Source organism: Henckelia pumila, chromosome 2 (assembly GCF_033568475.1).
Source record: "Henckelia pumila isolate YLH828 chromosome 2, ASM3356847v2, whole genome shotgun sequence".
In the NCBI taxonomy this organism is placed as follows: domain Eukaryota; kingdom Viridiplantae; phylum Streptophyta; class Magnoliopsida; order Lamiales; family Gesneriaceae; genus Henckelia; species Henckelia pumila.
In genome coordinates this window covers 135,060,354-135,077,219 of record NC_133121.1, presented here as the reverse complement: position 1 = coordinate 135,077,219, position 16,866 = coordinate 135,060,354, and the positions used below count along the sequence as shown (strand labels likewise).

The 16,866-nt window shown below is 33.0% G+C and overlaps 1 protein-coding gene across 1 annotated transcript; it reads left to right on the top strand.

The window, feature by feature from the left end:
* Nucleotides 1–423: 423 nt before the first annotated feature.
* LOC140881901 (transcription factor bHLH62-like) lies at nucleotides 424–2,700 on the top strand. Its single transcript, XM_073287557.1, has 6 exons — nucleotides 424–1,315; nucleotides 1,406–1,618; nucleotides 1,707–1,772; nucleotides 1,876–1,944; nucleotides 2,028–2,207; nucleotides 2,306–2,700. The coding sequence occupies exons 1-6, from the start codon at nucleotides 503–505 to the stop codon at nucleotides 2,381–2,383; spliced, it is 1,419 nt and encodes a 472-aa protein (XP_073143658.1). The 5' UTR covers nucleotides 424–502; the 3' UTR covers nucleotides 2,384–2,700.
* Nucleotides 2,701–16,866: the final 14,166 nt, after the last annotated feature.

Genomic DNA, 16,866 nt, shown 5'->3' with positions numbered 1-16,866 from the left:
AAAAAATAGTTGGCAATTTCAAGAGAGGGTGGACATTTTGGTGGTTTGACGTTTAAGGCCCGGCATTTTACCCTTTATACCTCCGCTTTTCACGGCTACATTAATCACTTCAAATTTTTTATTAAGTTTCTAATTAACTCTATTTCTTGGCTTAAAAAAAAGTTAATTCAATTTCTTGTATTGGGTCCGAGGTATAAAATAACTAAATTTTATTAAAAATTTGTTCTACTTTATAAAAAAGATATATCGTGTAATATTTATAAATTCAAAAACTAAACGTCTAATTAAATTACCCAGACAAATATTGTATGAAATAAAAAAAAATTAAAAAAAAAGTTGGAAGGAAACTCTCATTTTATTTATTTATTTATTTATTTATTTATCCTTTTCCGCCATTATAAAACTGGATCACCACTCCAACTTTCTTCCTCCCCTTAATTTCTTTTTCCCTTAGTTTCTGTTCACTCTGCAATTCTTCCATTTTTCCTGGGAAAAACCATTGATGATGGACACTGGCTACTTCACAAATGCCGGGATCACATCCCCGCAGCCGCTGGATTTCGAAACCATCACGCCAATGGCTTGGCACGCCGAGGCGGAGCAGTCTTTGTTGACCCACACTGACCCATATGCGCATTTCGACTCAGCTTTCAGTTCAATGTTGTCTTCCCCCTCCACCTCTGGATTGTCCACGGACGCTTTCGTACTCCAAGAACTGATCGGGAAGCTGGGCGGCGCAGCTCGGAACTCCGGCGTTTTCCCTCCGTCCATGGCGGGAGGTGGTTACTGTCACGTCGATGTTAATGCTGACACTAATGGTTCTTGTTACACTACTCCTTTGAGTTCTCCTCCGAAGCTGAGTTTCCCGATTCTTGATCAAGTCCACGCCCCCAAGCTGGGATACTCGGTTCCCCTGAATCCTCTTCCTTCGTTTTCCACTGATCCGGGGTTCGCGGAGAGAGCTGCCAAGTTTTCTTGCTTTGGAAGATGGAGCTTCAATGGGAGGACTACACCTCCATTTAATGCTGGATTGTTACAGAGAGCCAGTGCTCCGTTAATGGAGAATGGAAAGCTATCCCGAGTTTCTAGCAGCCCTTCTCTCCAGCAAGAGGAGTCGAAGCTCAAAAACCAGCCTAGGAATGAAAACAGAGCTCCCATTAACGAATTTGTCTCCGATTCTAACGAAAAATCCACCGTTTCTGATCAAATTCCAGTTGCAGAAACAGGTTCAAAAATCTCAATCGAGCTGAATTCCAGAAAAAGGAAACCAGTACCCAGAGGGAAATCTAAAGAAGATGGATCCCATTTAGCTAAGGTATCGATATTCAGTCCAATGTTTATGTATGCCAATTTCCTTTCACATTCCAAGAATTTTGAACTCATTCAGTTCTTGTGTTATCATCAGGGGTTCGAAGGCGACGATGATGCGAATATCAAGCGTTCAAAATCAGCAGAAAGCGGCAAAATCGAAAATGGCAGTGCTAAACCAGAGGAAGAAGCCATTGATGAAAATGAGAAACAAAAGAGTAATCAAAAGCCACCTGAACCCCCAAAGGACTACATTCATGTCAGAGCAAGAAGGGGTCAAGCTACTGATAGCCACAGCTTAGCAGAAAGAGTAAGCCAAAACTTAATTTCCTCACAAAATTTCATCTTTCGATGATCACCGTGAGTAATTATGTCGAATCTTCATCTTGTTCGATTAGGTCCGACGAGAGAAAATCAGCGAGAGGATGAAACTTCTCCAGGATCTTGTACCAGGTTGTAATAAGGTAATGCAAATTTCAGGTTCACTCAACTTTCTTGAATTTCTCCAAGATTTAAAAAAAAAAAATCCATCAAGAAACTTGATCTTGTGCATTTCTTCTGACTCAGGTGACTGGAAAAGCCCTGATGCTCGACGAAATCATAAATTATGTACAATCATTGCAACGTCAAGTCGAGGTAAATTTGTCGTACATCAATCACGTGTTGACTTTCTTGTCTATTATTAAAGATCTTACTGTGTTTTGATGTTGTTTTAACAGTTCCTGTCGATGAAACTAGCCTCAGTAAATCCAGGAGGGGATTGTAACATGGAAAATGTACCAAAACAAATGTACCCTTTGGATTCCTCTGCGCCAGCTTTCTTGAATGTACATCAATTGCATTGTAATCCTACTCCAAACAGGCAACCCAGCCAAAATTTAAGCCCTGGTGGATTTGGTGTAAGTTAAATTTGAAATATTTCTTGTGTATTATATATTTCGGCCTAAAATTTTGCCCGATGAACATCGCTGACTTGCCGTCTTTCGCAATCGTACAGTTCCCGGAGTTCGGTGAAGGTGATCTGCTTAGCATTTTCCAGATGGATCAAACGTGTGATGTGAAAGTCGAGCGGTGAAAACTACTCTTTAATGGAAGACTTAAAGCTCCCAGGAAACAAGAAAAAAGGCTATATAATGTAAAGATTTGACAACTACGCTTCATGGCCTGAAGATATTGCTAATTGATTTCGTAGACCTAAGCTGATATATATTTTTTTCTCCTTCTATTATTTATGTACTTTAATTGAATTCGTATTTCCTACTCTTTTTTTTGGGATGTTTTTTGAGTACCCATTGTAATATTAGAATATTCAAGAGCATAATTTGATTATGTACTTGTAATGGAAGATAGTATTTCCATTAGTTAATATATGAAATAAACAAGATTTCATGATTTTTCTTGTAAACATATTGATTTGCTTAATCTTTTTCTCCTATTTTGACTTGAACCAAATATGACTTTCTTGTTGTTGGTGTATCAATTCTACAAGATTCATTGGTATCTTTTTCAAGATTTTTGAATATGGTTAGGTCAATTGCCCAGTGGTTTTGATGGTTACTTATGCTGTAACCAGCTGTATGAGTGGGACATTATTATCATTTCAGGTCTTAATACAACTGATAATAATGACTCCAATTCAATTTTTATTGCAATCAAATCGTAATTTGTGGCACATATTAAGGGGGACAACGTAATTTTCACTGATTGTTTCTAAACAGCAGCTTCTGTCGTCTTTCCATTTCTACTTGGGCCATTGAAAATGTGGCTACTTTCGAACAACGTTCTAAAAATTAATCCACTCTCGAATAAATATATATATATATATATATATATATATATATTGACAATTTTTACTATGGATCGAATCGACAAATTTTACGGATATTTGAAAATTCGTGAAACCATATGAGAAGAAATTTACTCGTTTTGTTTACTTTTGAAACGAAGGAATTTGTACTTGAGAGTTGAGACAAATTTACAAAGTGATGCATATTGTAGCTGATGATTAAAAATGGGAATGGAAAGAATCCCAGGTTGGCAATGATAAGATTCTGACTACAAAAAATATGTATATTTTTAAAAATCAATAATAATAACAAGAAAAGGGTTAAGTAGTGGAGTTGGATGGGGTATGCAAAGATGCTCTTAGCTATATATTAATCATTTGACGACAAATGGTTAATAAAAATACAAACTTTCTGGGGATTAACAAAAGATTTCTGCAATTTCAGCCTTTAATTATTTTAATTAGGTACGCAATTATTAGTCTCATTATTAAATGAGTAAGTTTTTGTCAAACAATCTCTCGTGGATTTATATTTTAATTAATATAGGTCGATTTGATCAATATTTGTAATTAAAAAGTTTATATATATATTTTTTATAAACAAAGTCGGATCAGATCTCAAATTCATTTACAAAATTAATCTGTGAGACGATCTGATTTGCGTCTTTATGATATTAAATTTGCCATTATAATCTGAAAGATTCTCTGAAAATGATTTTGTGTGTGTAAAGTTTAAAACAATATGCAAGAAATATTAAAGAGAGATTATAATCTTATAAAAATGTAGGTCGCAGTTGGATTTGTGGCTTTTTCAAGTTTTCCAGTGATGCCGATTTTATCCCTGGGCTTACCTTACAGTCTAAGCAACTTGATTTAAATATGCATTCATGAATTAATTAAAGAAATTTAAGGTAAAAAGAGATTATCCTTGTACGTGATTATGCAATGAATTAGTACTTGATCAATAATCTCGTAGCAATATTGAATTCTCAAACCCTGCAAAACTCCAATTTTCCAACTTATAAATTTATGTAATAAACATTTATAAAATGTCAGATCAACGGAGACATATCTTATACGTGCTAGCGTCTCTATGCACACATTAGATATCTATACAGTTGATTATCATGGTAAGGATCGTTTATATCATATGAAGTGTATCTTTTTTTTTTTTTTTTAAAAAAATAAAGATAAAACTTAATTAGATATATATTTATAAATTGTAGGGATGATGTATTAATCCATATAGAAAAATTTTAAAATTATATTAAATATCCATTACCATATATATAATACAAATATAAAGTCATTGTGTAATTTTGAATTTGACTAAACACCATTCATGATTAGGGCCGTGAAAAATACCGAAATGCCGAAAATACCGTCATACTGTACCGAAAAATTTATCGAATATATCGAAAAATCAGTATACCAAAAATTTCGGTATCGGTAACGGTATATAAAATTTTTTATTTCGGTATACCGAATTAATTTTTTTAAAAAAATTTTCACGGTATACCGAAAAAAAAACTCGGTATACCGAAAAAAATTTTGGTATACCGAGTTTTTTTTGGGTATACCGAAATTTGTCAGTATACCGAATTTTTTTTATATCGTGTACGGTATTCGATATAAAAATTCTCCGTACCGAAAATTCGACATACCGATATACCGAATTTTCGGTATGGTACCGGTATGAAATTCTTCATACCGGTATGGTACGATATGGTATACGGTATCGTATTTTGGTATGGTATACCTAGCCCTATTCATGATTCATCTCGCTACACGATTTTACCATATTATAATATGATTTTATTTTATGTTTTATTTCTCTCCATTTCAATTAAAAAAATTAATAACTTGAATTTTAATTTTTTTTTAAAATACTTTATTTTTATTTTGTTTTACGAAAAACACGATCTATTTCATAGGATTGGGATGATGCTGTCATTTGAATAATCATTTGTCGAACGAGATAGACATATGTATGGTAATGACATTTAGAAAATGAGAAAATGGAAAAAGGGATAGAATCTTTGTTATACGCTCTTAAAAAAAAAATAAGAAAAAAAATAATCTTTGTTATAAATTATGAAATAATTTAAATTATAAATTATCTAATTTTAAAATTTATAAAAAAATTCATAATCACTTATTTTTAGAGGTTACAAACACTGTCTGATTTAAAAAATAAATAACTAAAAGGGACTACTTTTCCCTCTTATCAACCTGACGTCCTCACCACTCAAAAATTAATGCTCGTCCATTATAAGCAACTCAAATTTACTGGTTAACTTCAATTAATCTTTGCTTTTTTTGGTATGTGCACTTTTTTTCCCATAATAGTGGGGACAAGATAGAAGCCAAGATGAAGTGAAATTTTTCTTCTCTTGTACCACTTATTTTGTATTTCTAGATCACCAATGCAAATAAATCTAAGTATTCTCATATTTGATATCACACAATCTTCTTCCTATCTTTAGCTATATGTCGGAATGAGCAACGTACAAGTATCTTTCAAACAATCTACTATGCAACTAAATGATCAAGAAAGGATAATATTATCCAAAACATGTGCAACTATGTTAGTGTCTGATATCTATCAATAAAGTGATCTCCTTGAATAAGCTAATTAACCGAAAACTCCCCGAGATATCAGTATCTTTTGGTCAATGTTCGATATATATTCACACCTAGTAGATGATGCATGCAAAAGTTGTGTCTTTTAAAGACTTCACTTCCGTATTGCTTCCATCGCAAATGGTGAACAAACAAAAAATGTGTCCAATTCAAGTATCCACCGCGACCATCAGTACCTATAAGCTAACGTGTATTTGCATCGATGATCATAACTTTTTACTACAATTATCAATTGCTCGGTTGTATAATGAGTAGCATAACTAGAATCACGTATTTGGTGATAATAGATTATTAGTCGGAAGAACTATTTGAAAAGGAATTGTTAGGTATCAGCAATGAACCTCACTTGGCCTAATGTGTGGAGTACAATATATATATAATATATATATATATATATATATATATATATATATAGTTCTTTTATGGTGCCCAACACTATATGCCCATTTCATGCCCACCATGTATAAGTCAACTCATCTATTGTACATGGTGGGCATGAAGTGGGCATATAGTGTTGGGTACCATAAAAGAACTATATATATATATATATATATTAAGTTTATTGAGGGGGAAACTCATGTGTGTTTGTCGCAACATATTCCTCGTCGGGGTGTGTTAATTTTCACTACAAAACACTGCATTATTTAATCGGACTGGAATAAAATTTCTTGAATATCTTCAAGCCTCCATTTTTGTTGAATTGTTGTCGCAACACAAAAACTTAGCCAGATGTTAACACTAAAGATGGAGTCGGGTCTTAAACGTTATGAGACCAAAATTGAATAAAGATAACCAGCATAAATAAAAGAATGTTTGCGATCTCATAAAATAAATAATTATGGATTTTTTTTTACGCTAAGCATTTTTCGTTGTCTGTGGTTAAAATAGATTGACTGAACATAACTAACCATTTTTTTTTTGCTATATTAGCTGTGTCGAGACAGATTGATCCGTAACCCAAAATCGTTCAAGGGATGGAATGAGGATGGGACGGGCCGACCCGACCAACTTACCAATTTTGACTGATCTGTTATAAAAATAGAAATGGCCAGGCCCAGGCCCACCTATAAGCCCAAATGAGAAGCTTACAGAAGCCAGTGAGTAGTGGCTACCGAGTTTCGCAAACCTCACCCACCACAGATGACGTTCCTTTTACCGCCAACGCTCCTCAACTGTCTTGCTCTCCTCCACCACCACCACCACCACCACCACCTCCTCCTCCGGTGTGGACCACCAGCTCCTCGTGAATCGGCGCACCGGAACGCCACTTGTAAAACAGTTCGAGACGTCAATTCTCAGAGCTACCATGATAAAAGAGGATTTCCACGCACAAGTTTGAGGAGAGCTTCAGACGTCAATTCTCAGAGCTACGATTGAAGAATTCTGATAGAAGGATTGAAGGTTTCTGAAGACGTTTTGCAATTGTTGTTATTGCTTGTCACCTTATAGTTGGTGTTGAAGTCATGGGGAAGTGGAAATAGTGTTGTTCGATTATCTCCAGGTGGTTTCACTTACGGTTATGTGATCTTAATTTACTTTACTTTATATTAGCCTTGGTGATATTAATAGCCTTGACGCCTCCGTTTGTTTTAATAGTGATGACAAATCAATTATGTATTACACGAAAACTATGCCATATTTATGAGTTTTTTTTTTGGATGTCTATGGAAACAAAAAATATATATTTGGTTCCAGTGTTATATTTTTTATAAATATAAGCTTAGGAAGTTAAATGTCTTTAAATTTTTTGTTTTATTATATGAGCAACGCAAATATTAATATTAAATGTAAAAGTGGATCAATAATTTGTGATTGCTTCGTCCTCCAATTAAAGTTTTTTCCTAAGGTTACATGTAAATAAATTGTTTACAATATATTAATCTTTTGATTTTCATTAAGGTTGCCTTCAAATGCTATGGTCGCTTGACTGGAATTTTTTTTTCTTTTTTATTATTGTTCTCTGTCATCTTTTCAACTTCTGTACGTACTCTTCTGTGAGAAGTAACAATTATATATAAATGCATTAAACATATTACATACGAATGTGTTGATCTACAATGCTCTTTTGGAATAACATTATTCTTCATATTTGGTTTCTGCAGCTGTACAATATTTAATGTTTTCTGTGCTACTTTTCCTTTATATTGGCTTTCTAGATTCTTTTACATGTTCTACTAAGGGTGTGTTTGCAATCACTAAAAAAAGTGATTGTTAGCGGGAAAATTGCAAATTTAGTCCGGTATGTTTGTCACTTTGCGATTTTGGTCCTCTATGTTTTTACATTTCAGTTTTAGTTCTGCATGTTTTGATTTTTGGCAATTTCGGTCCTTTTTATTCGAAAATGCTTACGTGGCACTGTACACATCAGCTCCACATCAGCACTGAATTGGTGCCACATCAGCGCCACGTCGGAAAAAGGACTAAAATTGCAAAAAAATTAAAGATAGCGGACTAAAACTAAAATCTAAAAATACAAAGGACTGAAATCGCAAAGTGACAAACATACAGGACCAAAAAAGCAATTTTCCCGATTGTTAGCTTTTGGCTTAAAAAAAATCATTTTTGTGTGTTTTTAAACCTAGATTATGTGTTAGCTTATGCTTAACTTAATAGAAATCCAAAAGCTAGTCATGTGGTGATTATGATTATCCAAAAGTGATTCTAATAAGAAGGTTATTGTTAAAATCACTCTAATCACTTATTTATCAAACACTACCCAACTCTCATGACAGTTAAAAAGGAGTTGGATTCTAGTTCTTTAAAAATAAAACCTCTCATACGAAAGAACATGAATGAATAACAACATCAAATCATAAAAACTTACCAAAAAAAATAAAAGCATAGTCATAAGTGGGCAAAAATATAAGAGTCTGAGTTGCAAAATGAATGGAAAATAAGAGCATCTAGATTCAACAGATTTCAGGCATTTAACGACTCCCTTTACACAAATGGCCAACTTCTTGAATATCCTACCGCTTAAAACAAATATGTTATTATTTTGAAAGAAAACTCAACTAAAATATGCTGACCATCATTCGCAATTACAAACAAAAAAATTGATAAATTTGGCTGAGTGATGGCGAACAAATTTAATAATTAAACAAAAATTGAATGTATCTACCTAAAGTGTAGGGATGACAATTTTCTCCGCGGGTTCGGGTATCCGAGGGAAAACCCCGAAACGGGGCGGGTTTGGAGGGGTGTTATCGGATTTGGATTTGGGTTTGGTTTTGGGGATTTTTTAAAATCCTCGCAGCGGACTGGGGTGGGTACGGAGATGCTATCTCCATCCTCGAACCCGCCCCAATAGACCAGAGAATAATAATAAATTAACATTGATAATAATAATTTTTATTACATTTAAAATTTAGACTTTAATTTCACGTGTATGCTGAAAACCTAATACCCAAATCTTATTTTCTCTGGTTCCTCTCTCACCCGCTAATACCTAAATCTCATTTTCTTCGGTTCCCCTCTCATCCTGTCGCCCTCTTCGTTCCTTCCCTACCTCTCCCAGTCTCCCAATCGGCCATCTTCTTCGTTTTTTTTCTATTTTTAAGAATAAATTTAATATTTCAAACAGGGAGGGGTCGGAGACAGGGACGGATTAAGAAATGTAATCCCCACGGGTTCGGGGATTCACCCATCCCCGCCCCATTTCCATCTCCATAGTAGGGAAGGGGAAGGGGAAGGGGGTTCAATCCTCGTGGGTTCAGGGCATAGAACCGTGTATGGGGACGGGGGTGGAGATGAGTTTTAATTTCGAGGACGGAGATGGGATGGCAAACCCATCCCCGCCTCGCCCAGCACATCAACTTAATATTATTAAATTTCAAGTATATACAAAAAATAATCAACGATACATTCAGATTCAGAACATAGTCAATCACAAAGAAATTCCACTCGAAGTGAAGAGAATTGAGCAGAAAATCCAAGAAAACAAGCACTGAACCGGCCAATTCGGAAGCCTAAACCTTACTCAGCGACGCAAACAAGCAGATTATCAAATTATTTTTCCACAATAACTCATCTCATTTAACTCAAAAAAACCCAAAATAAAAATCAAGATCTCCTTCTAGGTCTCTGAAGTAAACATAATCTATAGAAACAAAATTAATGACAATACTTTTTCAGAAAAAAATTCAACAACAATCAAAGGCATTGTGAGAAAACTAAAATCACAATTATTTTCAAAGGCATTGACATAAAACAACATTTATTTGACTCATTTTCAAATGGGTCGACAGAAAACTTCTTAAAATTATAGTCATTTTTGTTTACCATCAAAGCCATTGTTGGATAATGGCATTCCACAATTGCGAACAGTTTGAATCGATCGAACCCTAAACCCAGAGAAGTAGAAGATTGAAAGAAATGAGACCAAATGAGAGAGTAGAAGGAAAAATAGGAGAGAAACTCAACAACTAAATACAAATCCCAGCTCCTTCTCTATTTACGTTTTTTTTTTATTTTTTTCTATTTTTACAAACATCCATTTATATTTACTAGTATGAAACACGTGCTTTGAAAATTTTTACCAATTTTTTTTCTCCTTGTTTTGAACATAATTTCATATGCAACAATTGTTTCATCATACATCTGTATATATACAAGCAATAAACATCTAGATATTTCTAATGTATGTACCACTATTCTACACTATAGAGTATTCTAGATTATATTACATATCTACATGTGTTGTAGAATAGTATAATTTTTTTCCCAATGTCTTCACATTTTGTTACAATGTCACATAAGCTTATAGACTCAAAATGTTCTACAACAGTTTAGGTCATTACACATGAACCTATAATGTTTAAATATTTTTCATAATGTTCTACATCTTTACGCACGAATCTAGAACCCTAATATTTTTTCACAATGTTCTAGGTATTTCTATATGGACCTACAACCTTCAATCCCCTTCTCAACTTATAGAATTTGATTTTATAAAGATTTTTCTTAATCAGTGTGAAAGACATGACTATATAATCGGAACAATAAAATATATAATACAAACATTGATGTAGATTAAAATGGTATTCAAATGTTAATAGAGTTAAATATAATATAAAATTGCTCTACTTCTAAATATTTTCTTTTGTTTTAATTTTGTATTTATTATTAGTCTTTATTGAGGAGAATACATTAAATGAAAATTTTAAAATACGATATTTATTCTTGTTTTTTTTTCTAATTCATAAAATTAGACTAGATAGATACTACAAGAGGCACGATTATTCTTCTCCGAAGGCGACATACATAAATAGAGCACCCCCTCCAGCAAAAAAAGGAGGATCACAACCATCCCAAGTGACATGTAGAATAGAGTCGGGAAAACACGAGGGGAATTGTTGGTTTTCAACCAACTCGACGAAAATACAAACTCACCAAAACTTGGGTCGACCGTTATTGCACCTACACCTTTGTAAGTGCAGGCTTCGAGCGACCCGTTTTGATGAAGTAAACTCGAGAGCACGAAGGACGTGTGGCTCCGCAAAAGAGTCCGGAATGAAACACGTTCCTTCCGGTTGGATTGCGAAGCAATCCACGGTGGAGGAACAAACTTCATCAAAGGGAGACTGCATGACCGAGTCTGAAATGAATTCTTGGACGGTGCACCATATTTTAATTTGGTTGGAGGAGATCTTCCCAAAAAAAATAAAAATGATCAACACCATAAACATTTTCAGGGAATTCATTTTGTTTGAAAATTTTGGAAGATGAAGATTTGGAAAAACTGTTGAACGAATATGGACAAACGGCGCAGAATACCTCAAAGATTTCGAATTTATGGTTGAAGAAGACGTAAAACCTTTTAAATTTATGGTTGTAGAAGACCACAAAACTTTCGATGAACCCATCATGATGAGGATGGGATGACCAATTTTTTTGGCACAGATGGATTGACATATTTAATTAAACTGGTTGGCCAAAACAAAAAATTGAAAAAGTTGGCATAAAGGACTTCTCCAAAAAAAAATAAAAAAGGAAATATCTAGAGATGACAGATATTAACATTTATTTTCTATGTGTGGCCTTTTTATATTAGGCATGAGCTCAAAAACAAAATTCAAACACAAAAGTTTGAATTTTCAATTCCTTATCTCATCAATTTGAAGCTTCCCCTTTTTATAACTACCGATTACCACGTAATTCGACTGCATAGAATTTTAAATCGATCGGATTAATTATTTCTATATTATTCTTCAAATTAATTTATCGTATACATTTAATTCTTTTTAGATTTTAATTTTAAAATACCGATGTCAAAGTTTCAAGTGGAAATAAAAAAAATTCAAATTAATTTATGATGATTTTCTCAACTCATAAAATATACTAGCATATTTTCACACACAATGTGTGTGACAAAAAAATATTTTTTTATTATACTAAATTTCAATTAAAAAATTCTAATAATTTTTTAGTAGAAAAAAAAATTTGGGTTAATAATGATACAAGTGTACGCCTATCAAAAATTATTGGGGAAATTAAATAAATAGGTTATTGAGATCCTGCAATTTTATTATCTTCATTGCAAGTCCAATTATCATTATTGATTTAAACGTACTTGACCCCACATAAAAATAACTTTTTAATCTAATAATAATCATTGGATTTATTAATTATTAAGATTATACCTGAATTTATAATAAATTAAATATAAAAACCTTAAACCATGGAATTTGTACAAAATACGAAATACACAATAATCGAAATCTAAATCTAAGAAAATAAAATTCATAACAAAAGCCTAATTCATAAAATTAGACTAGGTAGATACTACAGGAGGCACGATTATTCTTCTCCGAAGGCGGCAAACATAAATCGAGCACCCCACCAGCAAAAAAATGAGAATCACTACCATCCCCAGTGACACGTAGAATAGATTCAGGAAAACATTTCGAGGAGAATTTTTGGTTTTCAACCAACTCGACGGAAATAAACACTCACCAAAACTTTGTCGACCGTGGTTATTGCACCTACACCTTTGTAGGTGCAGGCTTCGAGCGACCCGTTTTGATGAAGTAAACTTGAGAGCACGAAGGACGTGTGGCTCCGCAAAGAGTCCGGAATAAAACACATTCCTCCCGGTTGGATTGCGAAGCAATCCACGGTGGAGGAACATACTTCTTCAAGGAGAGACAGTTTCGGACCTGAGATTTTGAGGCCTGAGGTGAGCACCAAAAATGGTGCCCTAGAAACTAAATATTCATATAGAAAAAATAGTGTTTGTAATATGAATTCTAGAAAAACAAATTCAGAAAAAAAAATAAATCATAAAAAAAAATATTATAAGCAAATACTGAAAAAACAAAAAAGATCCAAACAAAATATAAATTCATGTTTCGAACCAATACATAGTTACTTTTATATAGCTCGCCTCGCAGTTTTTGAAGCAAAAGTATTGATTATGTTTGCATAATAAATTTTCTCAACAAATAAAAATATTACAATGACACGACACTCTCCAAAATATAAAATTGAAAGACCCTAGTCCCAACATTTGAATCAATCAATGAGCACATAAATCTACAAAGTGATTCCCCATAATTATGAATTAAATAAATAAAATTTAATAATTTCAAACATAATGAACATCACGGTGATTGAAATGATGAAATCATACCTACACTAATCACTAATGAGTAATGACTCACCATTTACCAACAAATTTATGGGCTTATTTAAAATGGACTCGCTATCATATTAATGATTTTTTTTAAAAAAAAAAATTTGGTGCCCAAAATTTTGTTGGTCCTGAGGCACTTGCCTCATTAATTACATGTAAGGTCCGGGCTTAAGGAGAGACTGCATGGACGAGTCTGAAATGGATTTCTGAACGCTGCGCCATATTTGTATTTGGTTGGAGGAGATCTTCCGAAAAAAAAAATAAAATTGATCAACACCATAAACATTTTCAGGGAAGTCATTTCGTTTGAAATATTTGGAAGATGGAGGTTTCGAAAAACTGGTTAAACGAATATGGAGAAACGACGCAGAATACCTCAAAGATTTCGAATTTATGGTTGAAGAAGACCACAAAGCTTTCGATGAGCCCATCATGATGAGGATGGGATGACCAATTTTTTTGGCGCAAATGGATTGAAATATTTAATTTAACTGGTTGGCCAAAACAAAAAATTAAAAGTGTTGGCGTAGGGGACTACTCTAGAAAAAAAAAACGAAATATCTAAAGATGACATATATTAACATTTATTTTCTCTGTGTGGCCTTTTTATATTAGGCATGAGCTCAAAAACAAAATTCAAACACAAAAGTTTGATTTTTCAATTCCTTATCTCATCAATTTGAAGCTTCCCATTTTATAACAATTATTACCACGTAATTCAACTGTATAGAATTTTAACTCGACCAGATTAATTATTTCTATATTATTCATCAAATTAATTTATCACATACATTTAATTATTTTTAGATTTTAATTTTAAAATACCGATGTCATAGTTCCAAGTGGAAATAAAAAAATACAAATAAATTTATGAAAATTGTCTCATCTCATATAATATATTAGCTTATTTTCACACACAATGTGTGTGACGAAAAATTATTTTTTTATTATACATAATTTCAATTAAAAAATTCTAATAAATTTATAGTAGAAAAAAATAATTTTTTGGGTTTATAATAGTACAAGTGTACGTCTATCAAATTAATTAAGGAAATTAAATAAATAGGTTATTGAGATCCTGCAATTTTATTATCTTCCTTGCACGTCCAGTTATCATTATTGATTTAAACGTACTTGACCCCAAATAAAAATATAACTTTTTGATCTAATAATAATCATTGGATTTATTATTTATTAAGATTATACCTGAATTTATATTAAATTAAATAGAAAAATCTTAAACCATGGAATTTGTACAGAAGATGAAATACACAATAATCGAAATCTAAAATCTAAGAAAATAAAATAATCACAAAAGCCAAATTCATAAAATTAAACTAGGTAGATACTACAGGATGCACAATTATTCTTCTCCGAAGTGGAAACATAAATCGAGCACCCCGCCAGCAAAAAAAAAGGATCACGGCCATACCCACTGACACGTAGAATAGAGTCGGGAAAACATTTTGAGGGGAATTTTTCGTTTTCAAACAACTCGACGGAAATACACATTCACCAAAACTTGGGTCGACCGTGGTTATTGCACCTACACCTTTGTAGGTGCAGGATTTGAGCGACCCGTTTTGATGAAGTAAACTCGGGAGCATGAAGGACGTGTGGCTCTGCAAAGAGTCCGGAATAAAACACGTTCTTTCCGATTGGATTGCGAAACAATCTACGGTGGAGGAACATACTTCATCAAAGGGAGACTGCATGGACGAATCTGAAATGGATTCCTGGACTCTGCAGTCTGCACCATATTTGAATTTGGTTGGAGGAGATCTTCCCAAAAAAAAAAAAAATGACCAACACCATAAACATTTTTAGGGAAGTCGTTTCGTTTGAAAATTTTGGAAGATGGAGGTTTGGAAAAATTGGTTGAACGAAATGACGCAGAATATCTCAAAGACTTTGAATTTATGGTTGAAGAAGAAGTAAAACCTTTCGAATTTATGGTTGAAGAAGGCCACAAAACTTTCGATGAACCCATCATGATGAGGATGGGATGACCAATTTTTTTGGCACTGGATTGAAATATTTAATGTAACTGGTTGGCGAAAACGGAAAATTGAAAGTGTTCTCCTAGGGACTTCTCCAAAAAAAAAATGGAATTATCTAGATAGAACAAATATTAATATTTATTTTTTTGCTGTGGCCTTTTTATATTAGGCATGAGATCAAAAAAAAATTCAAACACAAAAATTTGATTTTTCAATTTCTTATCTCATCAAATTTGAAGCTTCCCCTTTTATAAATACCGATTACCACGTAATTCGACCGCATAGAATTTTAACTCGGTCGGATTAATTATTTCTATATTATTCATCAAATTAACTTATCGTATACATTTAATTCTTTTTAGATTTTAATTTTAAAATACCGATTTCATAGTTCCAAGTGGAAATAAAAAAATTCAAATTAATTTATGAAGATTTTCTCAACTTATAAAATATACTAGCATATTTTCACACACAATGTGTGTGATGAAATTTTTTTTTATTATACTTAATTTCAATTAAAAAATTCTAATAAATTTATAGTAGAAAAAAATAATTTTTTGGCTTTATAATAAAACAAGTGTACGTCTATAAAAAATTATTGGGGAAATTAAATAAATAGGTTATTGAGATCCTGCAATTTTATTATCTTCCTTGCACATCCAATTATCATTATTGATTTAAACGTACTTGACCCCACATAAAAAATAACTTTTTAATCTAATAATAATAATTGGATTTATTATTTATTAAGATTATACCTGAATTTATATTAAATTAAATAGAAAAATCTTAAAACATGGAATTTGTACAGAATTCGAAATACACAATAATCGAAATCCAAATTTAATAAAATAAAATTCATCATAAAAACCTAATTCATAAAATTAGACTATGTAGATACTACAGGAGGCATGATTATTCTTCTCCGAAGGCGGCAAACATAAATCGAGCACCCCGCCAGCAAAAAAATGAGAATCACTACCATACCCACTGACTCGTAGAATAGAGTCGGGAAAACATTTCGAGGGAAATTTTTGGTTTTCAACCAACTCGATGGAAATACAAACTCACCAAAACTTGGGTCGACCGTGATTATTACACCTACACCTTTGTAGGTGCAGGTTTTGAGAGACCCGTTTCGATGAAGTAAACTCGGGAGCACGAAAGACATGTGGCTCCGCAAAGATTCAGGAATTAAACACGTTCCTCCCGGTTGGATTGCGAAGCAATCCATGGTGGAGGAACATACGTCATCAAAGGGAGACTGCATGACCGAATTTGAAATGGATTCCTGGACTCTGCAGTCTGCACCATATTTGAATTTGGTTGGAGGAGATCTTCCCAAAAAAAATAAAAATTATCAACTATACCATAAAAATTTTTAGGGAAGTCGTTTCGTTTGAAAATTTTGGAAGATGGAGGTTCGGAAAAATTGGTTGAACGAATATGAACAAATGACGCAGAATGCCTCAAAGATTTTGAATTTATGGTTGAAG

What these genes read in the sequence shown, in the direction of transcription:
- LOC140881901 (XM_073287557.1), top strand. Translation starts at nt 503, where the DNA reads ATGATGGACACTGGCTACTTCACAAATGCCGGGATCACATCCCCGCAG. An exon ending in TTGTACCAGGTTGTAATAAG is followed by an intron (nt 1,773 to 1,875) that starts GTAATGCAAATT and finishes CTTCTGACTCAG; the next exon opens with GTGACTGGAAAAGCCCTGAT. An exon ending in CATTGCAACGTCAAGTCGAG is followed by an intron (nt 1,945 to 2,027) that starts GTAAATTTGTCG and finishes TTGTTTTAACAG; the next exon opens with TTCCTGTCGATGAAACTAGC.